General features: G+C 41.4%; 1 protein-coding gene across 4 annotated transcripts in view; it reads left to right on the top strand.

Moving 5' to 3' along the window:
* Nucleotides 1-27,868, top strand: part of CHST15 (carbohydrate sulfotransferase 15) — a 79,969-nt gene that overhangs the window by 20,483 nt on the left and 31,618 nt on the right. For 3 of the 4 annotated variants that reach the window (XM_089668991.1, XM_089669000.1, XM_089669008.1), the window contains 4 exons: nucleotides 11,948-12,565; nucleotides 14,645-14,984; nucleotides 16,797-16,943; nucleotides 17,043-17,199. In XM_089668991.1, the coding sequence (XP_089525117.1) occupies nucleotides 12,191-12,565; nucleotides 14,645-14,984; nucleotides 16,797-16,943; nucleotides 17,043-17,199 (1,019 nt within the window). In that variant the 5' untranslated portion in view covers nucleotides 11,948-12,190. Of the gene's footprint in view, nucleotides 1-6,813; nucleotides 6,833-11,947; nucleotides 12,566-14,644; nucleotides 14,985-16,796; nucleotides 16,944-17,042; nucleotides 17,200-27,868 lie in introns of those variants that run through there. The other variant, XM_089669017.1, reaches the window with a different exon arrangement.

Raw genomic sequence — 27,868 nt, 5'->3', positions numbered from 1 at the left:
TGCCAACTACTACTGTCATTTCCAGTTTCCCCAGTGGCCCCTCAGGTATGAGATATGTATAAATGTGCCAAGCTGGACCAATGTTTGTATGAATGAAATACAACTAATTCCTGATGTTCAGATTCAGCACTTTGAAGGTGAAAATACTTGTTATTTGTAATTAGTGTTGGCAAGGTCATCCATTTCCCAGGGCAAAGATGTCAGACTGCGCCCCCCCCCCTCCAGGGTGGAATATCGGATGGGCTATAAACACTGCGTGAAGCGCCGCGCTGAAACATATGCAGCAGTTGTAGCATGCACCAAACTAGTGCCAATGGTTGTGGCATATCACAATGAACTGAAGAGCCTAAGAGTGGTGCATATTCTGTCCTATAGAAAAATATGGGCTAACAGTGATGAAGGAAGCAATGCCCTGACATTGGTGTGAGGTAAAAATGCAAGAGAATCCTTCCTTTAACAGCTATGGAGACCCATGCTCCTTCTGACAGGAGTGACCCTGTGGTCACTGCTGTCAATGAGACAACTGGAGAATGGAGCTGTTGCAAGCTCCCAGTGCACCCTCCGCTTTATAACATTGCATCAAAGAAATATGCTTTTCTTCCTCCTCCCCCACCTTGTTTTGGCCCTAAGAGAGACCCCTGTACTAATGGACAAAGAGTTACAGGAGACCTCCTGTACTGAAGGACAGAGAGTTCAACCACTAATGAGGGTGTAGAAGTTATCAGGGGCCCCCATCCAGGAGTGCAGGGAGTAATCCCACAGCTATAGTACAGCGAGACACCCCCTCCACACACACAATTCCAGGTGTATTCAAAGATCCCCTATTGCCAAGGAGCACATGGGGTGATCAAAGGGGACCCCTCACTCTAATCCAGAACATAGACAAGTGCAGGGGGACCCCCATCTAGGAGTATAGGAACCCCTCCCGTACACATCCAGTAGAAGGAGACCACCGTCCAGGAGTGCAGGGGATGATAAAGGGGATCCCCATCCAGGAACACAAGAACCCTTCCCCAGTTAAGGCCTCATGCATAAAGGACTTAAAAAAGACCCTTTTACAGGCGTTCGTTTTTTTCAGCCCGTAAAAGCACCACTTTGTTAGCCTGGTATCCATGCACACAAAGGCCTTAACAGGTGTATTAGAAGAAAACCATCACCAGTGCATTCAGGAAAGGAGCTTTTGGGCAGAAAAAAATGTAAAACGCGCATACTAGACGCATTTAGGTGTGTTTGTACATTAATGCACTTTAATGGACAAAAAAACAGTAAAGGGGGTTGGGGCAGCTGAGGACCTATGTGGACATGTAAATAAATTCTCCTGTGGTTCCCAGGTGGGACACCCATAGGAGATCAGTGCTGCCGGGGAGGTAAGGTATAAGACAGAGACTGACCTGTAGGTGGGGTGGCTGATCCCATGCCCTGGGAAAGGTGGCATCTGGAGGGAAGGTGGGGAAAGTGCTGTGCAGCAAGCACCAGGTGCACCCCCTCCCCACATAATACAGTTGTGCTCAGGGCAAGTTCCCCTTTTCCCCCCCTGTCCTGGCCCTGATTCTAATGCAAATGTGAATTAAAGTGTATCTCCAGTGTAAACATTTTTAGTTTTGAATGGCATAAAGAAGGGTTAGGCCCTCTGTAAAGCTGTCTGTGTACCCATTGGGGACATTCACCATTCTGTATGTACCAATGACCCTTGGCAACTAAAAATAAAGTGAAAGGAAATGCAGCATTTTACATTTTAGAATGGGCCCCAGAACAAAATATAAGGAGAAATCTTCCAATGGGGACAACTATCTAAAAGGAGAAATTTCCTTTTCTGGGAAATTTCCTCTAACCTTTTATTGTTTCTCTGGGACAGGAAGTAAAGGGAAATTTCCCCAATGGTACACAAACAGCAAAAATAAAGTAGCAAAAAAATGTTTTTCCTATATATATATATATATATATATATTATTATACAGTATTTATATAGCGCCCAAAAGGTTTGCTTAGCGCTGCACATTATAGTGGGAGACGGAACATGAGACAATACAGTAACAAAACAATACACGATGGGTTCGAGGGGTTAAAATATATATATATTAAACTAAAAAAGCTTTGGTTGCAAACCGCATTCTGAGCCCCTCTTCCCTGACTCAACCAATATTTCGTAAAACCATATTCAGCAGGTGGTTGTACTACAACTTACTAAGGGGTTTTGCCGCAATGGGGTATGTGATTGGATGAACTTATGTACAACAGATAACTACACTGTTAAAATACATACAGTATATGTGAGTTGTTTTACTTCTACAGCACAGCCTGGTGACCTGCTTTCTCTCTTCTGCAAGCCACATGGTTAGGTCTTTTCTGTGCTCCCAGGTAACAATTGGCTATTAAAAGGACAGTGGCAGACTAATAAGGTAATCTCTCTCTTCATGTTGGCATGTTTTTTGTTAACAAATGTTTATTCGGGGTACCTGATTGGCTAAGGTACTGCTCCTCCAAGTTCCATTCTTAGTGGTGATGTACAGGCAATCACAATAGGCAGCAATCATAATTAGATGTTTACACTAGTTGCATTTTAAATACATGTAATCATTTTAACAGATACCTAACTGTATCAATTTGTGTTTTTACATCTCTCTGGAGTTTTGGCTTTAACATTTTTCAGTTTATTTGAAAAAAGTGAAGCATTATGCTGATGTTCTCTCCTCCGCTTTAACGTTATGGACTATTTTGTGTTGATCAGTGCCATAAAATCCGGATTCAATGTATTTTAAATCTAGGGTGTAGCACTAAAAAATGGTGGAAAATTCCATGGGCATAAGGGGGGAAGGAGGGGTCAATATTAATGCAAAGCCCCGTGTAAGCTATGCATGTGTATAACATAATATCAATGTTAGTCTGTTGTTGAGTTCTGTAATGTTAATTGATCATGACAGTTAACATAAAATGCAAATGAGATTTTAGTTGGGATATACATAATTCAGCTATGTTAGTTATTCTTAGATACCATCTGAGACCTTGAATCCCCCCCCCCCGACAGTGTTCTATTAAATGCTTCTCTTAAATCTGTTGCTGGAAACTGCTCCCCCCCCCCCCGCAGAGTCTGGGGAGTACAAGAGCGTGCTGTTAGAGTAATTACACGTTTAGCCAGTTGCTTGGCTTCACCATAGGGTGGGTTTGTTTTACTCTCACATTGCGGTTGGAACCTCTTGAAGTCCACTCAGAAGTATGTGTCAGGGACCTGGAGGAGTCACTGGACTGCTGTTTGCACCCTGCTGAGGGTGGGAGGTGATGATCCACTGACATGGACTTGTTTCTTCTCATGACCCCTGTACTGTGTGCATGGGAACAACTTGTTTTTCTTCAAGCTGTTTTTTCTTTACTTGTTGGGAACAGGCCTAATATAAAATATATAATTGGTTCATTACGAGTTACATCATGTCTCCTGCAAGCTATGGAAACTGTAAATACTGTCTTTATTCACAGCCAAGAAAATAGCTTTACTGATTGGGCTAAAATCCTATAAAAAACAAAAACAACCTAGGACCTTTCAGGTGCTACTGAGGATTAGAACTTGGCTTGGTTTGCCATAAACTAAAACCTTTTTGGTTATGTTGTTGGACTTAGCATGTCACTATTACCGTTTTAATGTTTTATTAAACAAGGGTCGCCATATACTGTTATCAGGATTTGTTTCTAATGGACAATGATGGATGGTGAGCTATCTGTCTGTCTTGCAAGACTTGTGTCTACCATCTGTGGGATGTGCCAATGTGGAGCAGCATTTCTTGCCATATTTAGCCCATCTTCTGTATTCTACATGGAATAGGGAAGGGTCAATGCATGCTCAAGCAGCCTTTTTCCACTCTTCACATGAGAGTAGGCTCAACGCTGCTTGTTGCATCCAAATCTAGGCATACATAATCCTGTTAAAACACAACACAAGGACTAGGTCCTATGTGGCCAGATAAGGTGGGCCATAGAGGGACAAAATTCTCCCCAAGAAAGGGAGGTATTTATCTTTCTTAAATCCCCTGAGAGCTGAGACCCTGACTACTTTGTTGATGCTGATGGCAGTCTTCTTGTGGTGATTTGCACACAGGAAGGTTTTCCAACAGGCTTTGCAACAGTTGTCATATCTAACCCCCTCAAGCAGTCATAATCAACAATCCAGATAAATCACAACCATTTAATAAATGCAGGAGCATCCCTTGGAATTTCTGGCTTGTTTATGCTAAGGACCTGTGTCAAGTGGCTTTTGTCCATATCACAATTGTTGTTTTCCTCATACAGTGAGGAACAGAAGTATTTGAAAACCCTGCGATTTTGCAAGTTCTCCCACTTAGAAATCATGGGGGGGGGGGTCTGAAATTCACATTGTAGGTGCATTCCCACTCTGAGAGACAGAATTAAAAAAAAAAATTTCAGGAAATCACATTGTATGATTTTTAAAGGATTTATTTGTCTTGTGCTGCTGAACATAAGTATTTGAACACCTGAGAAAATCAGTGTTCATATTTGGTACAGAAGCCTTTGTTTGCAATTACAGAGGTCAAACCTTTCGTGTAGTTCTTGACCAGGTTTGCACACACTGCAACAGGGATTTTGGCCCACTCCTCCGCACAGATCTCCTCTAGATCTGTCAGGTTTCGGGGCTGTCGCTGAACAACATGGAGTTTCAGCTCCCTCCAAAGATGTTCTATTGGATTTGGGTCTGGAGACTGGCTAGGCCACTCCAGAACCTTGATATGCTTTTTACGGAGCCACTCCTTGGTTATCCTGGCTGTGTGCTTCGGATCGTTGTCATGTTGGAAGACCCAGCCACGACCCATCTTCAATGCTCTGACTGAGGGAAGGAGGTTGTTGCTCAAAATCTCACAATAAATGGCCCCATTCATCCACTCCTTAATACAGTGCAGTCGTCCTGTCCCCTTTGCAGAAAAGCACCCTCAAAGCATGATATTACCACCCCCATGCTTTACAGTAGGGATGGTGTTCTTGGGATGCAACTCATCCTTCTTTTTCCTCCAAACACGACGAGTGAGGTTTAGACCAAAAAGTTCTACTTTGGTCTCATCTGACCACATGACTTTCTCCCATGCCTACTCTGGATCATCCAGATGGTCATTGGCAAGCTTCAGACGGGTCTGGACATGTGATGACTTGAGCAGGGGAACCTTCCGTGCAATGCATGATTTGAAACCATGACAGCGTAGTGTTCTACCGACAGTGACCTTTGAAACTGTGGTCCCAGCTCTCTTCATGTCATTGACCAGCTCCTCCCTTGTAGTTCTGGGCTGATTCCTCACCTTATCATCTTATCATCAGTGATACCCCACGAGGTGAGATCTTGCATGGAGCCCCAGTCCGAGGGAGACTGACAGTTGTCTTTAGCCTCTTTTATTTTCTAACAATTGGTCCAACAGTTGATCTATTTTCACCAAGCTGCTTGGCAGTTGCCCCGTAGCCCTTTCCAGCCTTGTGGAGGTCCACACTTTTGTCTCTGGTGTCTTTTGACAGCTCTTTAGTCTTGCCCATGGTAGTAGTTGGCATCTGACTGACTATGGGGTAGACCGGTGTCTTCAAAGAGCTCAGACAGGTGCTACTAAGTTAGATTAATGTATGGAGTAGAGGTGGACTTTTTAAAGGCACAGTAACAGGTCTTTGAGAGCTAGAATTCTTGATGTTTCTTAGGTGTACAAATACTTATGTTCAGCAGTGGAAGACAAATAAATTCTTTAAAAATCATACAATGTGATTTCCTGTATTTTATTTTTAATTCTGTATCTCAGAGTGGGAATGCACCTACAATGTGAATTTCAGACCCCTCCATGATTTCTAAGTGGGAGAACTTGCAAAATCTCAGGGTGTTCAAATACTTCTGTTCCTCACTGTATAAGTCAATAATAATGTAAAAGCATCTTGAAGCTGGTTGAGACAGTTTAGGAGATCAAATGCAAGTCAAAGAAGCTCATCTGCAGGACCAATGCACCTGTCAATGAACTGTGTATGATCTCAGAATTGTCTCAAATTGATCTAGAATTAAAGGGGAATGCAGCGGAAAGCACACTGCATTTGCCCATTGACAGAAATCCAAACTCCGTTGACAAAGGTTCCACAAATGATAAAACTTAATGGCATGCATTACAACATGGAAAGGGGTCCTTTATTGTATTCTGTACGAATGTATACTTTGCATCAGCTCTCTTTACATCCTTTGCTCTCCTTGCTGTAATTGGCATTAGTTAATTGTATTGTGCAATATCTCAATCACTGACTGCTGTTAAGTCCTTGCTGGGAGGCTGTTAATTAAATTGAATGGTGCCCATTAAATAGCAGCAGGGATGATTAAATGATGAAAGGATTCAAATTAAATAAGATTATGTCTTTATTCTTGCCTTCATTTGTAGTGGTTCTGTAAATCTCATATCTACATTACATGTTGACTTTGTTTGCCAGCTGCAGGGAAATGGAATATTGTGCAGGGTTGGTTTTAATCCGTTGGGTAGCCCAGCACTTGATGTTTTGAGCCGTGAGAAGAGGTCAGGCACTGTCACATTGATTTCTTTATGGTTGACAAATAGTCTGTGAATGGATCTGTTAAAAGAGCTTTTCTCTATGATTTCATGCACGCTGCCAAGACTCTGAAATATTCATAGGATCGCAGCTGTAGGGGCTGAGAAACACAACCGCATATCTGACTCCCACCATTGTGCTTCTGCCTTGAAATGTGCCTGGCTGGGACAGCTTTCATTCTGCTCTACAAGGCTATAATGTTAGACTGAAAGATGCCGCAAGGAAAGTTCTGTGCGCTCATTTGCGTTGTGTGCAGTGAACTCTGCAACCTGTAAGTAACATGGCCAAAATCAAAGTGCTAGAACAGACATACTGCATGCTTAGGCACTTCACATGAGTGGGATATAGAGGAACACGTAGCGAAGGAAAATACCCTTGCTTCTACTTAAAATTGTTAGACTGTCTATATAGTTAGACACTCATTTTGTTTTGTTTTTTTGTTGCTAGTTAACACCAAGAAATAAATCTTGTGGATGCGTAGCTGTTATGCGTCTTTAAAAACTTCACTGTTATTTCATGCACCTGTTGAGCCTGTGTGCCACAAAGTCTTTTTATTCGGAAAATGGAGTTTGAGCTCAGGCATGCAAATAATGGACATTGTGAAATAAATAAATAGTCTCCAAGCAGACTGCACAGCAACCACTCAGAAAAACCAAGAAAGGGAAGTGTGTCATTGCTAAGTTGATGAGGACGTAGAATTTATTTTATAGAGCAATTCAAGGCAGCAAGTGAAACCAGCTGGTGAGTTACTAGTGCTATCAAGGCACAGATTTAAAGTTTTACTGATCCTAATGATAATAAGCAGATCATTCATTTAGGACTAGAGATGGGAAGGCCAGGAAAAAAATTGAATAATTGGGGAAAAGCCCTTTTTTTGTTTTTTTTTACGGGGGAAAAAAGCATGTGGAACATGTTCTTTTAAAACGATAAATAATATCTCTATGACATGATATTCAAAATATATAACATATAAACCTTAATGAAAGATTTCTGAGACTCTATGTAAAGTCACAAATTATTGTAAGTTCTCTCAGCTGAAGACAAGCAAACCCTGGAATACGGTTCAAGCAACACTGTACTTCTCAATGCAGTTCTCAAACAAGAGAAATCTGCATTTCTGCTATTAGGGGCACTGCAGGGGAAAGGCTCCAGTTTAGTTTGCTTGTGGACGCCATCTTGTACCTCCTACAGTTGGGTGATTGTTGGGATACAGTAGATGATAGTTTCTATCTTCTCAGGCCGTAATTGACAGGTAAGAGGGTAAATGTGTCAAATAGGTTTATCTTTTTAACTTTTAAATGATTCCTATTAATGTTTTCCAACATCACAGCATAATGTTTACCTATAGTCTGGTCAGTAAATTGTTTTTTTTTTCCTCCTCCTCCAATATCTAGAATTTGGAAACATTTCCACAAGGCAATTTCTGCTGAGCACAAAGCTGCAATTTGCAAATATTGTGAGAAGAAATATTCTTTTCCAAATGCTACAAGGATGACATAACATATTCTTGCATGCCAGAGGTGCCCTAAAGGCATTAAAAATACCATAGGTGTGACAAGGGGGTGTGCCAGGTGTGCCTGGGCATACCCTAATCACCCCATGCATCGGGGCCACTGATAAGGTAGTACATCTGGCCTCACTGTACCCAGTCTGGGTCCTTTCAGTTCAAACAGGGGGCCCAGGCTCCTGACAAGTAGGAGGACCAGCTTTACTGATTTATTCCCGCCGCCGATCCTCTGGTTCCTCTCTTACAGCGCTGCCAGTTTCTTCTCCTCTCCCTCCCTCCAGCTGCACATCAGAAGGAAAAAGATGGTAAATATGTCATTTTTTAAATTAACACAGTGAGTGTTATGAGAAACAGAAGGGTAAAAGCAGAGAAGCATAATAAACTGTGTTTACTATGCTTCAGTTCGTGAATGAATAGCAAGCCTGTAAGCACTTCCTATTCATTCATCTGTGCATCTGAGGCTCAATTTTAAATATGAGACATCAGGGGCCTAATATTTCACCAAAGCCCCCCAACAGGCCAATTTAAAAATGTAAAAATTAATAAATATTTATAAGAATTAAAAAAAATCTAAATTCTAATTTTTTTTATTTAAATTTGGGACTTGTTCCCATGTGCTTTGCTTTCTAAACTTTCTGCCATGGGATAGCATCACGGCCGTGGCATGTGTGCACCCCTAGCCATTGCCTCTGTTGCTCTGTGTTTCAGTTTTGGGGTGCACACCTTAATGGAATGTATAGGTGAAATGTTCTTAATGTAAACAGTCCCTGGTATTTCACTTGTAATAAAAAGTACAATTTTAAAAAGCAAATGTATTTATTTACTGAGTAAGGTGTGCTTGTATTTCAAACATAATATTTTTATATACACTATATTTCACCTTCCTAGTGTAACAAAATTACTTTCAATTTGTAAAACTACTCCACACTGATTTTTTTTATAAATTTTTCTAAAAATTTCCATTTTTTCCAGAAAAAAACAGGCAATTTTTTTTTCTCATGGCTCCAAAAATTCTGTAACTTTTACATTTCTAGGAGAAGGTTACAGCTGACCAGTTACAGATGACCTGTCACAGGAGCTACAAAAAGAAGCAGGTTAGAATTCACTAGATTCCACCAATAACTCAGCTTTTTTGCTTTACCAGTTTGTGCAGAGAAGATAGTCAAGGCTGCCCATAAATGTAGAGAGAACTCCTAAAGTATGTCATGCAGAGAGTCTCCATTTTGTCATTCTCAATGGTGAACATGAACAAGCAGTGCTCTAATAGTAGTTACAGCGCTGCACAGGTAGGTGGGACCTGAGTTAGGTACCTTATATTGGGGGGGGGGGGGTAATGTTTACAGTATATGTTATTGGAGGATGGCTTCAGTTACCAGGCGTAGTCTCCCTTCTTTGAATAGGCAGAGGAAGTTTCTGCAGTCTTCATTGGCTCCATGCCTCTGCACTGCTTACCGGACTGTTTGAAGTAAAGGAAGAGCTATCTCTGCTTGTTTGGAACTTGACCCTGTGCTAAACACAGTCCCTCACAAGCGGGTTCTTCTCCCTACCACTTACTCTCCAGAAGTGCGGCAAAATGATGTGGGGTCCCTTTTTTAAAAGGTTTCCTCAACCAAGATGGCTGCTGAAGTCTCCCTCTCTCAGGGCACTGTAGGGAATTCCTCAGGGACCTATTCCCTTATGAGAGTCCCCTTCCCATGTCACAATGACACTACTCGGTGGGAAGGCTATTTACCTGCCTACACACATGCAATACTTTGAATTTTTTTTCTCCACTTCAGAGAATAGCGAAGGATTAGGCCATCCTTGTTCTAATAGTTTCCAACAATTTGAAAAAATTATGTATGTCAGAAAATTCCTCCAATGGATTGAGGAGCTTAGTATTGCCCCATTGGGATATTTAAACCCTTGACTAACAAGCAATGGCTGAATGAGGAGCACATTCTGCCTTATATTATTCTATGGCAGTACACAAACAGCTCTTGAACATTAACGCCTGCAGTCTCCAAGCTGCCAAATGCTTTACATATATAGGAAAAAATCGACGTGTACTGAATATACGTCAGTATTTTCTGTAGTCATCAATCAGATTCAAATCTACCCTGGAAAATGCACATTTAAACTTTCATCCCCAGACTGCTTACTATGGAGCAATGCAGAAAGTAATGATTTCAGACATTTTGATAAATAAGAGCCTCAATGATGTGTCACGCAATCAAATTGCCTTCACAGCTATTGTTTTCTATTTTTCAGGTTGAGCTTTTCTTTTTGCTTTAATCCTGGACAAGCCAGGCAGCAAATGCATTTCAAAATTCCAGCTGATGCTTAAAAATTTTAGACTTTTCTTCGATCAATAGGAGAATGTGTCCCAGTTGGCTTTAGTACTGAACTGTTTGCTTCCTGTATTCTAAATCCGAATGTCCAGTACTGATGATATCAATACAATGCTGGAAATACCTTTATAGGCTGCTTTCATACTGATCTGTTTTCTTCTCCTTTCGCATTAAAAAAGCAGAAAAAAAGGTGTGACCATGTAATCCTATGGGACTCTTCACACTGATCCATTGGGGGTTTGCTGTGTTTTTTATAATCCCACTTGCTGCATTTTTGGTGCAGGTTGGGTGTGGGAAAAAAAAGGACCTTCCCATTGAAATCAATAGAAAATGTATCAAAAATCATGTATGTATCAATGTATCAATGCACATGCATTGCGTTTTGGTGCGGTGTTTAAGTCACATGTCCTGTAAATAACGCACCGCAACCATGGTAAAAACAGGGCAGAAACACATATGTTTTTGCCGTGTTTTTGCTATGGATCAGTATGAAAGTAGCCTTACTGGTTTGAAAAAAAACTCTTTAACAAAGTAAATAAAAAAAAACACAATGACTATTTTAACAATTTAAAGGCTATCCCCAACCCCAAAGAAAACAATATAACATAGTCCTTAGATGTGGTATCTGCATTATTTTTCACTGCTCAAGAATATTTTCAGCAACTATAGAAAATACTCGTTGCTCTTGCCAGAATTGGATTATCCTTGTAACTGATTTATTCACAGGATTATTAGGTGAAAAAGGGTAACATAGCTTGAAATAAAAGCAAACCAATGCAAACACATCAAAGCTGTGGTAAGCTGTGTGAGAGGGCTTCACAGTGTTGTATTGTAGATGTGGTGTCATCCAAGGTTCTCACCAATGCAGGTTGGGATATGAGTTGCATTAGGAAAAAACTGGTCTTGCAGGTTTCTCCAGGATGGGTAAATCCTGATAATTCGTTCTGGAGCCTAAAAGCTTTGAAGAGTATTAGGTGGGATGAGGCTTCCAACCCTAGGTCCATGTTTTGGTTACCAGAACCTGCTCATTGTACAGGTGTGCACAGGCCTTATAATATGGTATCCGAATAGAGTCCAGGTCTCCATCCGGGAGACAGGAGACCCTTGCCCAGAAGCCAGGTGTGGGCCAGTGCAGCAGGGGGCTACAAGAGATACAGAGTCTGAGTTTTGTGAGATGGTCTGGAGGACCAGATGTGTGCCTGAAGTGTGAGGTCAGAGCAGTGGCACTGTAAGAGTAAGCCAGGAGGCTGACAGAAGCATTTGTGTTGTTGTGCAGCATTGGAAGAGAAATGCTGGAAACCCTCTGGGTGGGGTAACCTTGTTTGTTTCTCAGGAATTAAACTTTCTTTTAATAAAAGTGTGCAGAGAAAGCCCCTGACGGCAAGGTTTGGTGAGCGAACTGTGTTCTTAAAGCTCAACCCTTGGCGCTAATTTGCCCACCTGCAATATATAACATTTTTGTTTGTGGGTTTAGATACGTTTAGCCGCATTTTCTTTCTCAGTTGGTGTTCAGATTCTAGCTATTCAAAATCTATTTTTTTTCTTGCAGGACCCATGAAGACAGACAAAAATGAAGGGTCACCATGTTGCTGATCAATTCTATCCAAACAGAGGTGATGAAGAGTCTGAATGTACCTGCAACCCGCTGCATGACATGTACTGTACTGTAGCTACTGACAAGGCAGTCCTGGTCCATGTATCCATGCCTCCTTTGCCTGTATGTTTGGGCACCAGTGTGGACATGGCAGAGACATACTGGATTTGGCATTGACACCATCTTAAAGCAAGCTGGATGTGGAAATCAGCTTTTGTCTTAGGAATGCCAGCAACACAAGGTGCCAGAGGGAGTCTGAAAAAGGGCTTTGGTAAACGAACACTGTGCAGCCTGCTGGTGGCGTTATCCATCACTGCTTTGGTGGTTGCATCTTACGTGTTGTCTGGGGGAACATCAGAACTCTTTCAGGCCTTATCTTCACCCCTGTCCTTGACTTACAACCAATCCAGTACAGAGAAACCTAAAAACATTGTTCAGTCCATCCAGCCATGTTCAGTAAATGTAACATTTATTACTCCTCGCTTGGATGTCTCTGTTACAAAGGAAGGAGGGATCCGGCTAACAGAACGGAAGATCCCAGATGTGGCAGAGCTGGAGCAGTATGAACCGCATGTATGAATTTCCTAAAACATTATAATTCTTTGAGACTGATTTTATTTTATGTTTTATTAGTGTTTATAGTCTAATATTTTTATTTTATTGTTTTACATTGAATGGGGAAGGTTAGAATCTATGTTGGAGTTTTATGATTGTCTTTGTCCCCACTGCAGAGGCTTCCACTGACAGGGGGTCTGATTGATAGTCAGGAGCATGGAAACTGAAGCAAAAGTCCTTTTTTTTTTTTTTTTTTTACATTTTTTTTTAAAGTTAAGAAAAGTCAGAAAGTTTTTCAGTTTTTTCGTTTCTTGCCCTAGTGTCACAGGCACATATAGTGAACTCCTATAATAAGGCTTCCTTTTAGGTACAGTGAATATCTCCTAAACTTGCGGTGTTTTGGAGATATTCACACTGGATGCAGTTGGTGACGTCACCTGTCCATGCGCTCTGAAGGGACGGCATACCTGTGCTGTTCCTTCAGAGCTGTGTGCCGTAAACAGTGACTCCTGTGTGCATTCAAAGGTCTGGAGCCAGAGAACCCAGAAGGAAGACCAGGGGAAGATGGAAGCCCTGTCAAAGGTGACAGTGTGCTACTGGAGGGCTTTGTTCTAAGGTAGGTATTTCATAATGTACTAGTATGTGATGTATACTAGCACATTATGCCATTGCCTTGCAGGGGATTTTTTTTTTTTTTTAATGAAAAGCAGCGGTTTACTACTGCTTTAAGCTGGTCATAGAGTGTTAGTATTTTTTTTGTTCGGCTACAGCTACACCCTCTGATCGAGAAAAATTTTGCAACATATCCAAATTATTGACTTCTCTCAAGCAGGGACTGCCACACACTGAACTGGCTGAATTTCAATCAGTGTATGACCAAGCTTTAGGTGAAGACTTGCCAGAAGGTCAACTAAAAATATTGAACATCAAACCAACGAAAGAGAAAGCCTCATGCCATGAATGACGGTTGGCACATGGAGCTCTAACTCTAACTATGGGGAACCCCAGGTGATGTAGGAGTATGAAAGATAGTGAATATGTATAAAGTGTACACAGGAAGACAAACCAATACAAATAGAGGTGATAAAAGCAGGTAGCTCTTTAATTAATCAAAGGAACACTAACACTCAAAAGAGGGCAAGGAGAAAAGGCAGGACAATGCACATAGTGCAGTATTACTCAGTAAACTGTATTAAAACCAGTAAAAAGCTAACCAGAAGGGTAAGCATTGTAGTGCATGGAACCAATAAGGATCAGGGCTCTATGACTTTAAAGGTCCCAAAGCACAGGATGGATGAGAGCCGGTGCACAGTACCTGGACCATAGTGGAACTAGCAGACAAGGTGTGTAGACAAACAAGCTGCCCAATGTCCTTGTGGTGTCAGACAAACTTGGTCGTGTTTCAAGGACGACTCCTCTTCCTCAGCTCAAAGTCCTTGAAACGCGTCCTGTGACCATATCAGTTCCGAGGGTGATGCCATTGGAGGACTGGGACCATTGTCAGTGAGGACATTGGGCAGCATTTATGTTTATACACCTTGCCGGCTAGTCCACAACAGTCCGGACACTGTGTACCGCCTCCCATCCATCCTGTGCTTTGTGCAGCTGACCTTGCCAGCATAGGGTCTTTGGTATACAAAGCCATACCTGTACTAGAAAAGTAAATATACTTTCTGGTAACCTGTTTGTTGAATCTCTGCCTCTTCACTTCTACCCACCCAATACATGTATTCCACACTTCTGGGAATGTGAAATATCTGATCCTCTGCTGCATGCTATAGTTTTTCTCTCAAGCCTGTATGTCACTACAGGATGTATTAGCTGGAGGAAGAAACCGCAGCAGGTTGCAGGGGGAGCAACGCAGCAACAGGAATTCAACAAGAGCCACTGGAAAAGTAATATATTAATTTTTCTTTTATAGGTATGTGTTTGTATGCAAGCAAGCCTGTGGTGACAGGGGCATTTTTAGATTGTTTTTATTTTACTTTCCAAAATATGAATTACAATTAAAATATTTTTATCAGTGGTTTTTGTATTTTTTTTATCTTGTTAGAGGCAATAATTTATTAAATCGGTTTCTGTCATTTTGTCTTCCAGCTGTTTTCTGTAATTCCACAGAAGTTCCTAAGCCTTAGTCGTAGCCCTTGCTGGTACCAGAAATATGATGGGAATTACAGCACTGATCCCTATGGGAAAAATGGCTATTCCTTATATGCCAAACGTTTACACGCCATTTTTGAAGAGATGCGGCAAGGGTTCCAGGAGCGACTTCAGCTGATTGAGGGGCAGCATTACCGCTTGCGTTGTTTACCCCACTTCTACATCATTGGGCAGCCCAAATGTGGCACTACAGACCTCTATGACCGCTTACGTCTGCACCCTAATGTCCAATTCTCTGTCATCAAGGAGCCTCACTGGTGGACCAGGAAACGTTTTGGTAAAATGTTTGCTTTAGTAATTCCTCCATACAGTATACTGACTACTTTAAAAGTGATTGTTGTATATTAAAACTCCCCAAAAAAACCTAAAACAAATTGCAGACCTATTTACACCATAACTTAAAGAATATCTAAAGACAAACTTGTTTTTTTTAATTATGCATAAAATTAGCAATAGTTGAAACCACTGTCAGTCTTTTTGCTCTATGTCCCATTGGGGAAATTTCCCTTTATTTCATGCTCTATAGTAGTGGTCTCCAGACTTTCTAAGCAAAGGGCCAGTTTACTATCACTTAGACTTTACAGTTGCCTGACTGTGGCCAGCAGAAATATAAAATGCCCAACGTTAGTAGGAATAGATTATGTCTTCAGGCTTGGTGGTCTGTGCGATTACAAAATTACATAACCTCTGTACCCAGTAGGTGGACGAATAGTGTCCCATCATTGGTACCAGTGGGAGGAATAGTGTCCCATCATTGGTGTTAGTGGGAGGAATATTGTCCCATAATTGGTGTTAGTGGGAGGCATAGTGCCCTATCATTGGCGTCAGGAATGGTGTCCCACTATTAGCATACGTGGAAGGATTTGTACCTCATCAATAGTATCAGTGGGGGAAATGGTGCATCATCAATGATGTCAATGGGAGGAATAGTGCTTCATATCACTGGGAAGAACAGTGCCCCAAGGGCAGGATAAAGGCAAGCCAAGGGCCACATTTAGCCCACAGGCTGTGGTTTGCAGATTACTGCTCTGTAGAAACAACAAAAAGTAGGGAGAGATCCCTTCATAGTGAGGGAAGTCCACTCTTAGACAGTTGTAACTGGAACAAGTGTCTCCACTAGAAAATTCTGTTTTTGTTCTAGTAACGACCATAAAATTTGGTATCTCCTAGAACAGTGGTCTCCAAACTGCAGCCCCAGGGGCCGGATGCAGGCCTTTGCTTGCTTTTATCTGGCCCTTGGGGCATTATTTCACCCACTGTCATAAACAGAGAGGCATAGTTCCTGCCACTGAACATTGACAGTGGGGCACAATTCTTATACCTCTCTGCTGGGCCCAAGGACAGGGAATAAGTGATGCTGAAGTAAGGCACCAAAAATATTCTTGGCTTATAGTGCAAATATGTTAACCCACAGTTAACTTTTTAAAGAAAAACTTCACCCCCTCAGTAAGAATGTATTTTTTTTTCCACTACGTCTTGTGTTTCTTTTTATGATTTAATAATATACTTACAAGCCCAATGGATCCAGCATTCTCTTGTCCTCTTGCCCCACCATCCTCCTACAGGTCTTGTTCTATTGTCCCATGCCGCCATCTTTTTTGTTTATACCATGAAGAGTTGGCTGCCTTTTGTCTGGCTCTTACACCCCCCCCCCTCCCCCAATGATGCAGTGCCAGATCACACACACATTCAGCCTCGAGTCTGCTTACTTGGTTTTTCTATGATTGAAGACTAGTAAGACCTCCTGGGACACTGATGCCACGTAACCCAAGAGGCATTATTATTGTTTATTCATAGAACAATATGTAAATATAGATTGCGCCAGATCTCTGTGTGCACATGCACAAGGGCTTGCACTGCTTGCTTATTTGAATGAAACATAATGCCTCCTGGGATGTTTGTATCCCAATAGGAAGCAGGAGGAAAACAGGAGTGAAACATGTTTGCCTTGGTGAGAATGGCATCAGGTAAAAAAGGCAGAAACATTTGTCAAAGGTCAACTTTTTTTAAAACGTGGAGGGAGAGGATTAGAAAGCTGTTTTGTGAAGGTCTACTTTAAGAATGTTTTCTCTTCCTTTTTCCCCTGAAGGAATTGTGAGACTAAAGGAGCCATTCCACAAACCCTTCCCATTGGAGGATTACCTGGACTTGTTCGATTGGGCAGCACAGAAAATCCAAGATTTTCATAGTGAAGACTCAGAAGGAGAGGCAAGGATGAGGGATCCCATTGTTATAGGTAAGAAACTGTGCAAGATACATAATGTGCAGTATACGTAGAGGAATCCTATGTGCTCTCTGTTTATGTGAGATAACAAAGAGTGGCCTTTTCTTCTAGGAGAAGCCAGTGCGTCCACCATGTGGGACAATAGTGCCTGGTCTTATTTCTATGATAATGTCACCAACACAGAACCGCCTGTTCTCATCCAAGACTTCATTCATGCCTTCCAGCCACGAGCCAAGTTCCTCATCATGCTCCGGGATCCGGTGGAGAGGTCAGTCAAAGGCTAATAGGATTCATGAAGTCAATACAATAATTTGGACACAACATTCAGAGCAGTCAAAAGAGAATACCAGTCAGGATAACTCCTCCCCCCCCCAAAAAAACCTCTATAATCCTGTGCTGACATTGTCTTCCGCAGGGGTACAAGTTTGGTGTTATGGACATGGCTGGAGGAGGTTGAGGGGGGACAGGCTGGTAATGGACTAAACTGCATTGTATGCTGTGGCCTGTTTGTGACCATCGCACACAGAAGCAGATTAGAAACAGGCCCAATATATACAGTAGAGTGCTTTTTATCTAGTTTTTATTAGGCTCACTGTACATGTTAGGATTTAATTGTACAATATGTTTTTGATCTGTGAATAACTATGTTGCACAAGAGCCTGCCTGATTGGATACAAGTTGAATTGATTGTTTAGGTAGGCCCTCACAGTAAATCTAAAATTTGTTGTGGGTAACCCTGCTGGCACCACCCTTCCTAACAAAAGTTGACTTTTGTCAAAGGAATGTGTGGAAAATTCTCAGCCAAACAGCGCTTGCATCCAATCTCCTAGATTGTAAGCTCCAAGTAGCAGGGCCCTCCTATCCCTCTTGTATTGAACTGTATTGTTGCTGTATTGTCTCCCGTTATATTGTAAAGTGCTGAGCAAACTGTTGGCGCTATATAAATCCTGTATAATAATAATAATCAGATAGAGGCACTGTTTGGGTATTCTGACAGCCATGAGTAGGTAGGCCCTCACAGTAAATCTAAACAAAATGTAAATTAGTGCTTGGACTCAGCCCAGCCCACCCCCTACTGGTCTATAGAAGGCCATACGCAGATCAAATTTCAGCTGATTCTTGCTGAATCGGCTAAAATTTGTTGGGGGTAACCCTGCTGGCACCACCCTTCCTAACAAAAGTCAACTTTTGTCAAAGGAGTGGTGGAAAATTCTCAGCCAAACAGCGCATGCATCCAATCAGATACAGGCACTGTTTGGGTGTTCTGACAGCCATGAGTACTGGTGGACCACAGTGGACCCAAAAAGAGGAGGATTGGGGCTGCACTGTGCAATTCCATTGCACAGAGCAGGTAAGTTCAAACCTGCTGCTCATTAAAACAAATGAGTTTGCAATCACTTTGAGCCATCTGGCTTCTTCTTTCAGAAACATTGCTCTGGCCTCAAGCTTAGGTCTTTTGTGTGTCCTGCAGACCATCTCACAGCACCACTGTGCTCATGTACATAAAAACTGTACCTCTCTCTTGCAGCTCCCTGCTGTTCTGGCCCACACCTTGTCCTCTGGGCAGGGACCTCCTGGTTCCCAGGTGGAACCCTTGATTATGAAGGTTAGGCAAACCTGTACACACAGCCTACTAGTCCCCAGTAAAACCTAGACCCAGGGTTAAAGGCTTCTTTCCTCCCAAGACTCTTCAAATCCTCTGGACACCAGAACCCAATCCGGGAGCTACCAATCCTGGAGCCAACAGAGAAAAACAATTCCGTTCAGCACAGACATTCTGAATCCCCTCAACCTACATCTTAGAGAGCCCAATGTGGTCTTTAATCTGCCAACATAGTGCCAGTGTAAGCCAAAAAGAGACTGTTCTTAGTAGAAAAGTCTGATATTTTGCTCAAACGATCAAAACAAATGTGTCTACAAAGATATAAAGCTCGGACAGATGAAGCCATCTTCTCCTGTATAGTCTGCCTGCATTCCTAGACCCTGCTGATTGCGTGATGACAGAAGGAATGCAAGATGGAAATTCATAAATGGAGGAAACAATTACTGGAAGCAAAACATATAGATATAAGCTGTTCAGCAGATTTCCTGCCTCTTTTCTGTCCCAGCATATAAAACACATGAACCGAGTTTTCATAAAAATGTTTGTTGAGACGTTTTATGAAATTTCAGTTACACAAATTCAGTCTTTCTGATTTAATATAAGATAAGAGGAACAAAGGACAGAAAAAAAGTATAGAATCAGAAAAATAATTTGTTAATACTAGTTGCCTGACTGCCATTGGATTTAATATTTTTATAGCCACCATCCTGGAAAAAAGCATACAGATTACTTACTGTAGCTAAACTAAAATGATCAAAAGGAAAACATGGGGCCGCAATCACTGTCTTCCTTCTGAACATGCAAGTTGAGTGTTGGTTGTCCCTGGTGCAAAGGACTACCGTACCATGCTATAAGCCATGGATATCCTGTAAGCGCTCAATACTTTGAGTCACTGATCCAGAACAATTATGCAGATTCAGAAATTCTTTTTCCTCATAATTCACTTTCTGTGCTTGCTGACAATACATCTCCAAAGAGGGAGAAACACAGCCTTGATCCCCAGTGCCATCATCTGCATCCCCTTTAGGCCATGAGGTAGGTGCTGGTAACTTCCCTATTGGATGTGTCAGTAGAGCACAAATCAAGTGATATTGGCCTCAGTCTATAAAAGCATAGTGCATTTAGGCATTTTAATTCCTGTGTATTATTTGCTTATTTTAACCACTTTGCATCAGGGACACTTTTTTTTTAAATTTTTCCCATTTATGTTATACTCAGAATTTTTTGCTAGAAAAGTACTTTAGAAAAGGCCCTGGAGATTAAAATGGTGGCTGTTGCAATTTTATATATCACACAATATTTACGCAGCTGTTTATAAAACACATATTTTCTGGACAAAATACACTAAAATGAATATTAGTGCACACAATCTAAATATAATTAAAATATGGTGAAAATACAGAGAGCGCTCAGGATAAAAATGCCATAAGCTGCGTATGCACCAATATAGAAGCCCTAAAACCTAGTGAACAATACAAAAATATAGGAAGGGTGCAGCGCTAGAAAATACTATATAAAAAAATATTAAATAAAATTATTAAAAGTGTACTTCAAATTCAATAATAATCAATAATAGAGGTTATAACATATAGACATAAGTGAATATAGCGCTATGAAAGGTGCCAAACATAATTGTGATCTTGTGAATAGTCTATAATCCAAAAAAGATTTGTACATGCTTGACGCGGTCAGGTCAACATATTATTGCTCCATATAATTAAATTGCTCTAGTGACTTCCAGTATATCCATGTGACTTAATCCATGCGAAAGACTGTAAAAATGCGCACTCACCAGATGCGCATATTATATGTGCATTAAGCTGAATATGAATCTGTAGGGAGCCCCTTTAAGTAGATCTGCCAGACAGCATGGAACCAGGATCCCTCCTCTGGACACAAAGCTTTCTCTGCAGCCACGCTTCCACTGGGGTCCTCTGCAATCCTTAGCTGAGGTCAGAGCCAATAACATAAATGCCTCATAGTGTAGTATTAAAAGTAAATTTATTGCTTAAAAATAGTAACTAGATGGTCATCCAAAGAATATCCGCAATTAATAGTAAAAAAGCTATATATTGGCTGCTGAAAAACATGTGGCTGATCAGCCACTCACTAAGATGGCTGCCGGACCTTTGTGCGGCTCTGGCAGCGTGACATCACGGCGTACGGCTCCTCCTTGATGCGTTTCGTGCACACGCACATTTTCAAAAGGGGTGTGCCTGAATCTCAATATAATACCCAATTTCTGGTGAAAGATAAAATATGTGGTTGCGGTGAGTGAATGGATAACAAATATTTCAAGACTCTTACTAAAATTGATCGGGTGACTATGGAGCTGACCTGGATCACTTTTGCTGAACAGGCTAAAAATATGACACCAGCTGCAGCCACGAGCTTGGTGTAACCTATTCCCATAGGCCAGGATAGTTTAAAAAGGTCTAAGGATGTGAAGTGATTAATGTTCAAATTGCTTTTGTTAAATTCCCAGAAAATATTACAGGTTTATCAGACACACATTTTTAAAGGTATTTTGACTGTAAAAGTCAAATCACAAAGTACAAAGAACACTGACCAGATCTTGTTCTTACCGCAAAAGGATGTATCTGTACCTCCTTGGGAACATATGGTTATGCCAGGATCATGATTTTGATATCAAACCTTTTATCCTGCAATGGGTTACAATATAAAAGTGATCCAGGTGGCTATACAGCCACCTGATCACTTTTATAGGTAGTGGAAAGTTTCCTCTCTCGTGCCATTCCTGGGCTGTCTTTTCCCACCAGGGAGCCTGGGATTGCTGTGGGAAGTCCTGGTGACTGACCATGGAGAAGGAGGAACATCCATTCCCAAAACTTCTTTATGGTGGAAGAAACCAGAATCGGTGAGAATTTTATCACTTCCGGTTTTGGTTCATTGTTTACTGGTCATTACCAGCTTGCAAAAAGCTGATCACAATGATCTCAATTTAATTGGCTGCTTTGAAGGGCAGTGGAGGGATCGTGGGTCTAATAGACCCCAGATCTCTCAATAAAGAGGACATGTCAGTACCTGCTATCACAGGGGATGTTGTTCATCCCTTGTGATGACAATAAAGTTCAATAAAAACTAATTGAAAGAAAACATATACAAAAATATATCATGTTTGGGGGTGATATGTAATTTTCTAGCCAACAAATGCTGATTTTAACATGTATGTGATAAATGTCAGAGTAGGCTCAGGCAGCTAGTGTGGGTTAGTGAGGAGAGCCGGAAAAGGAAGCCATCTGAGGTTTTTGGTAGGTAAACTAACATTTTTGTGAGGTAAACTAGCACTTCATAAAAATATTCGACTTTTTCCATAGATTAATGCTAACTTTGTGTGGAAAAATATAAAATCCACACCAATGCACTGTTTGTTTTTGAAATTTGAACATCTTTGATATGAAAATGATCATGAGATAAAGTAAGGGCCTGTGTGGATGGACTTTGGTTCACTTCAAATGGCTATTAGATTCTCATATCCAAGTCTATGGCAATGCAAAATCTCCTTAAAGTGTTACTAAGCCCACAACAGTAAAATCAGTCTGTGTATGCAGTAAAGCATGCTTGTTATACTCACTGTGGAACCTAAGGGGTTAATCCTCTACATTGTGTAAAAAGACTGTTTGATCCTGTCTTCTCTAATCCTCCCCTTCTTTTACTGACTGCAGACACATCAATTAGTAATAGAAAAATTTTGTTTGGGCCAGCTTAACCCAATCAAAGTATTAAAAAAAAACACAAAACCTGTTTCTAGGCTTTAAGCCTCTGAAACATTTCTTGAATAGCATAGTGTGAGGAGTGAAGGTGGTGTGCCATAGCAGACAATCCAATATCTCCTTGCAGAAAATCAGACATACACTACTGTGCAAAAGTTTTAGGCAGGTGTGAAAAAATGCTGTAAGGTAAGAATGTTTTCAGAAATAGAAGTGTTAATGGTTTATTGTTTTCAATTAAAAAAATGGAAACTAAATGAACAGACCCTTTGCCTTCAAAACAGCATTGATTCTTCTAGATACACTTGCACACAGTTTGTGAAGGAACTTGGCAGGTAGGTAGTTCCAAACATCTTAGAGAACAGAGGCTAAATGGTTAGCACTTCCACCTGGCAGCACTAGGGTCATTGGTTTGAATCCCAACCATGGAGCCACCTGCCTGTGTGTCCTCCCAAGACATGCTGGTAGGTTAATTGGCTCCTGTATAAATTGCCCCTAGTATGCGTATGTATGAATGTGACTTGGGGACCTTAGATTGTACGCTGAGGGTTAGGAACTAATGTAAATATACAAAATATATATGTAAAGTGCTGTGTAAATTGACAGCGCTATATATATAAGTACCTGTGATAATAATGATAACTAACCAAAGATCTTCTGTGGATGTAGACTGCTTCAGTTCCTTCTGTTTCTTCATGTAATTCCAGACAGACTGCATGATGTTGAGATCAAGGCTCTATGGGGGCCAAACCTTTACTTCCAGTACACCTTGTTCATCTTTATGCTGAAGATCATTCTCAATAACATTGGCTGTATGTTTGGGGTCATTGTCAGAATAGTTGCTGCAGACTAATTTTGGGGTCAATCACAAGACTTCCTGATGGTATGGCATGATGGATACGTATCTGTCTGAATCTCTCAGCATTGAGGACACCATTGATCCTGACCAAATCTCCAACTTCGTTTGCAGAAATGCAGCCCCATACTTGCACGCAACCTCCACCATGTTTCATTGTTGCTTGCAGACACTCATTATTGTACTGCTCTCCTGTCCTTTGTGAACAAACGGTCTCCAGCTACAGCCAAATATTTCAAATTTTGACTCATCAGTCTAGAGCACCTGCTGCCATTTTTCTGCACTCCAGTTTCTATGTTTTCATGCATAGTTGAGTTTCTTAGCCTTGTTTCGAGGTCAAAGACATGGCTTTTTGGCCACTTTTGGCCAAAGGTCTCAGAACAGTAGATGGGTGTACCTGGGTCCTAATTGTTTTTACCAGTTCTGTGCTGATGGCACTGCTGGATCTGCCGATGTCAAAGGGAAATAAGCATGATGTGTCTTTCATCTGCTGCATTAAGTTCCCTTGGCCGACCACTGTGTCCACAGTCCTGCACGTTTCTTTCTGCTTCTTAAAAAGAGCTTGAACAGCACATCTTGAAACCCCATTCTGCTTTGAAATCTTTTCCTGGGAGAGACCTTTCTGATGCAGTATAACTACCTTGTGTCTTGTTGTTGTGCTCATAATTGCCATGGTGTATGACCTGTGACATGAAACAGTCTTCCGCATCCTCACCTTAGTAGCAGAGTTTGGCTGTTCTTCTCCCAGTTTTAAGCCTTCTGCAAAACTGTGACTGTGATTCAACCTACATATGAAATTGATGATCATTACCACCTGCTTGGATAAATGATTACTCATATACCTGACTCTAATCCTACAAAAACCTTGACTTTATGCAGGTGTACAAAGTGTGGAAGTGTAAGAAATGATGCTGCTTTGAAGCCAAAGAGTAGTCACACCGAATGTTGTTTTGATTTAGATTTTTCTTCTCTTCTCTCACTTTGCCTTTTATTATATATTTTTCCAGTATTTCTTCTCACCTGCATAAAATATTTGCACAGTACTGTATGTAATATTTGGATGCCATGGGTTACCTGAGTTGGACGTTGCTCTGCCTTAGACCCATGTTCCACTAGTGATCCTGCCGCCGGCATAAACGTGCTAGTGACAGATTGCTATAATGTGTAGAAAAAACTCACCTACTTTTATGTGTGGCTCCCCTGCTTAGAAAACACTGCAGAATGTAAGTTGCCATCAGACAGGGACACCTCCTTCATCCAACCAGCGAGGATGCGACACATGTAAGTAGATGAGTATTTTACTAACCTGGTGTGCTCTGCATAGCTATGCTGCCAGTGGTGAGTTGTCGCCAACAATGGAAAGGGTTCAGGGGTCTGTTCACGATGTCCATTGAAGTGCATTTCTCTGCACACCACTGCACAAGTATGTTGTGAACAGAGCACAGTTATTATCTATGTGCCATGTGTGGTGGTGTGCAGAAAAATGCAGCTTAATGAACGTGATATAAATAAGCCCTAAAACATTTCTCCCGCTTTAGTGCATCCAGCTGACTGTGTCAGACTAGTCTGAAGATTTCCGCTAGTTTGGAATGACATTTCCATTTTTAGCTTGAAAACAAGGACATTTCCTGCCAATACGTCTGGCAAGCACCATGTTCTATTTTTTTCTATAAAGCTTTTGTTATGAGTTTTACAGAAGCAATTACATAATATGTTATTTGTACATGCAGATTTTTGTCTTGCCTTTTTTTTTATGTGAAAGGGGATAATACATAAGGGACTTTTGCTGAATTGTTTTCAAACATTTTTTTTTTTGCAAGGCTGTTTTGATCCAAGGGATTTAATGTCTTCGGAGTCAAGGACCCAGAATAAGTAGGTAGATTAGGAGTTTTCACTTCACTGGCTGCATGCTGGTTTCATATCAGTGACTTGGGAAATACTGAGAGTTGAAGCAGCCAGGCACTCTGAATGCCTGAAAAAAAGAAGTTGACAATCCATATGTAAATGGATAGAAAACTGGCTAAAAGATTGTATTCAGAGAGTAGTGATTAATGATTCATACTCTGAATGGTCTAGGGTTGTCAGTGGTGTACCCCAAGGTTCAGTGTTGGGACCCTTACTTTTTAATATATTTATAAACGATATAGGGTCTGGGATTAAAAATCCCATTTCAGTCTTTGGAGATGACACCAAGTTGTGCAGTGGAATAACGTCTTTAAAGGATGTCTCCAGCTTACAAGCCAACCTCACTGCACTGTTAATTGGGCAACTATGTGGCAAATGAGGTTTAATGTTGATAAATGTAAGGTTATGCACTTGGGGGCTAAGAATATGCATGCATCATACATACCAGGGGGAGTTCAACTGAGGGAATCAATGGTGGAGAAGCAACTGGGGGTTCTGGTAGATCACAAGCTTAATAATGGCATGCAATGCCAAGTTGTGGTTTCTAGAGCAAGCAAAATCCTCTCTTGTATTAAAAGAGGTATAGACTCCAGAGAGAGAGATATCATATTACCCCGGTACAAATCATTAGTAACACCTCATCTGGAATATGCATGTCAGGGCAGGAGGCGAGGAACGGACAGGCAGGCCTAACAATGTAACGCACTGGCTGACGACAACCACCACCCACAGACCGGAGTCCCTCAGGGCGCGGAGTCTAAGTCCCAGGCTGCCCTTCACCAGGGCCCCTGATGGTGGGGATGGACTTGACGCAGCCAGGAACCAGGTCGCGGCCCCCAAGACACCTCAGCTGCGGTAATGGCCGCCGCCAATCGCGTGTAGCTGGTGGAAGAAACAAAAGAGTAGTCAGACAAGCCGGGGTCAACAACAACAGGACAAAACAGTACAGGACAGCAGACGAGAATCACAGGTCACAAGCCGGGTTCAGCAACAGAGGGTCAGATCAAAGGAGAATACAAAGAATAGTCAAGTCACAAGCCAAATCAGAATACCAGGAGAGTCATGAGAGTCAGAACAGAGTAATGGTAACACAAAGACACAAGACACAAGTGCAAAGAGCATGTGCGGGCCACAGGCTTATATGTCATCAGCCACGCCCCTCTGGGGGGTGGACCTCAGAGACCTGAAGGCATAAAAAGGACTCCCATCATGCACAGCAGAATCCAAGATGGACGCCAGCACATGGAGTAACATAACCTCAGGGAAAAGGTAGGACCTTGACAATGCAGTTCAGTTTTGGGCACCAATTCACAAAAAGAACATTGGGGAACTGGAGAACTTACAGAGAAGGGCAACCAAACTGATAAGAGGCATGGAGGAGATCAGCTATGAGGAAAGATTAGAGGAACTGAATTTATTCTCTCTTGAGAAGAGGAGATTAAGGGAGGGATATGATCAACATGTATAAATACATCAGTGGTTCATATAGTGAACTCGGTGTAGAGCTATTCACCCTGAGGTCACCAAAGAGGACAAGGGGGCACTCTTTATGTCTGGAGGAAAAGAAATGTAATCTCCAAACACGGAAAGGTTTCTTCACAGTGAGAGCTGTGAAAATGTGGAATAGACTCCCTCAAGAGTTAGTTCTGGCCAGCTCAGTGGATCGCTTTAAAAAAGGCCTGGATTCTTTCTTAGATACACAGAATATAACTGGATACTAACATTTATAGGTAAAGTTGATTCAGGGAATATCCAATTGTCTCTCGGGGGATCAAGAAGAAATTTTTTTCCCTGCAGGAGCAAATTGGATCATGCTTTGCTGGGTTTTTGTGCCTTCCTCTGGATCAACTGTGGGTATAGGATTATAATTTTTTTTTTTTAATGGTTGAACTGGATGGACTTTTGTCTTTTTTTCAGCCAGACTAACTATGTAACTATGTAACCTCCATATTTCTGCTGGTACAGGTTTCCTTTATGTCAATAAAGGACAATCTGCTGTTGGCTCAGTCCTTTGGTTGAAACTGATCATCTGTATGCAAAAATGTGGACTGCTGTAAGCCAGATATGTACTATTTGTACTCCTCTACAGAGTACACACAGGAAACCGTGATACAGACATGGTAACGATTTCACAAGATGCTGCAGGTACAAGCTTTGAGTGGTTAGGTGGAGGTGCGTATATAAATGCATAATAACAGCAGAAAGGAGAACAGTAGAATAGCAAAAACGTGTCCAAAAAAAGAATGGCTCCCCATTTCCTTTTTTTTCTTTTTCAACCTTGGTAAAAAGTGAAGGAAAGGTTACACAGATTCAGTTTTGGTTTGGAGTTTAATACCGTTTTAAGTTTCTATATATATAACAAAGGAAATGAAATACCCTCTGTTTCCTGCTCGGTTATGTTGTCACATTTCTGCCTGCTGCTAAGGATTGGTACATGTTATTTACGTTTATGCTGTATGAATTTTATTCACCATCCACTCAAGGTATCAGTTCCCATTTTCTGTTGGTGAAAAGCAACAATCCTTAATTGGTAGACCAGCTTTTGTTGCAAAGAAGCACTTGCTTCATCCCTTATATTAACTCTTACAGGACCCGAGGAACAATTTGGCAGTCAAATGATTTTGTACATAATACATGCATAATTCAAAAGTAAAGGATCGCCTCAACCGAACGGTTTGCTGTCGCCTTGGTGCCAGGGTTCGGCATGTGGTGGACCAAGTTGATAAATTATTGGGAGGGGCTGGGCATGACCCAGCTGTCTTGGTTAATGTTGGAACCAATGACAGAATACATGGAAGATGGAGGCTCCTTAAGAATCAGTTTAAAGAACTAGGCTGCAAGT

This window comes from Staurois parvus, unplaced genomic scaffold, assembly GCF_062004578.1.
Source record: "Staurois parvus isolate SC_StPar_1 unplaced genomic scaffold, SC_StPar_1.0 ptg000009l, whole genome shotgun sequence".
Lineage (NCBI taxonomy): Eukaryota > Metazoa > Chordata > Amphibia > Anura > Ranidae > Staurois > Staurois parvus.
Note: the sequence above shows the minus strand (reverse complement) of the source record. Positions and strands in the feature narration are given on the sequence as shown.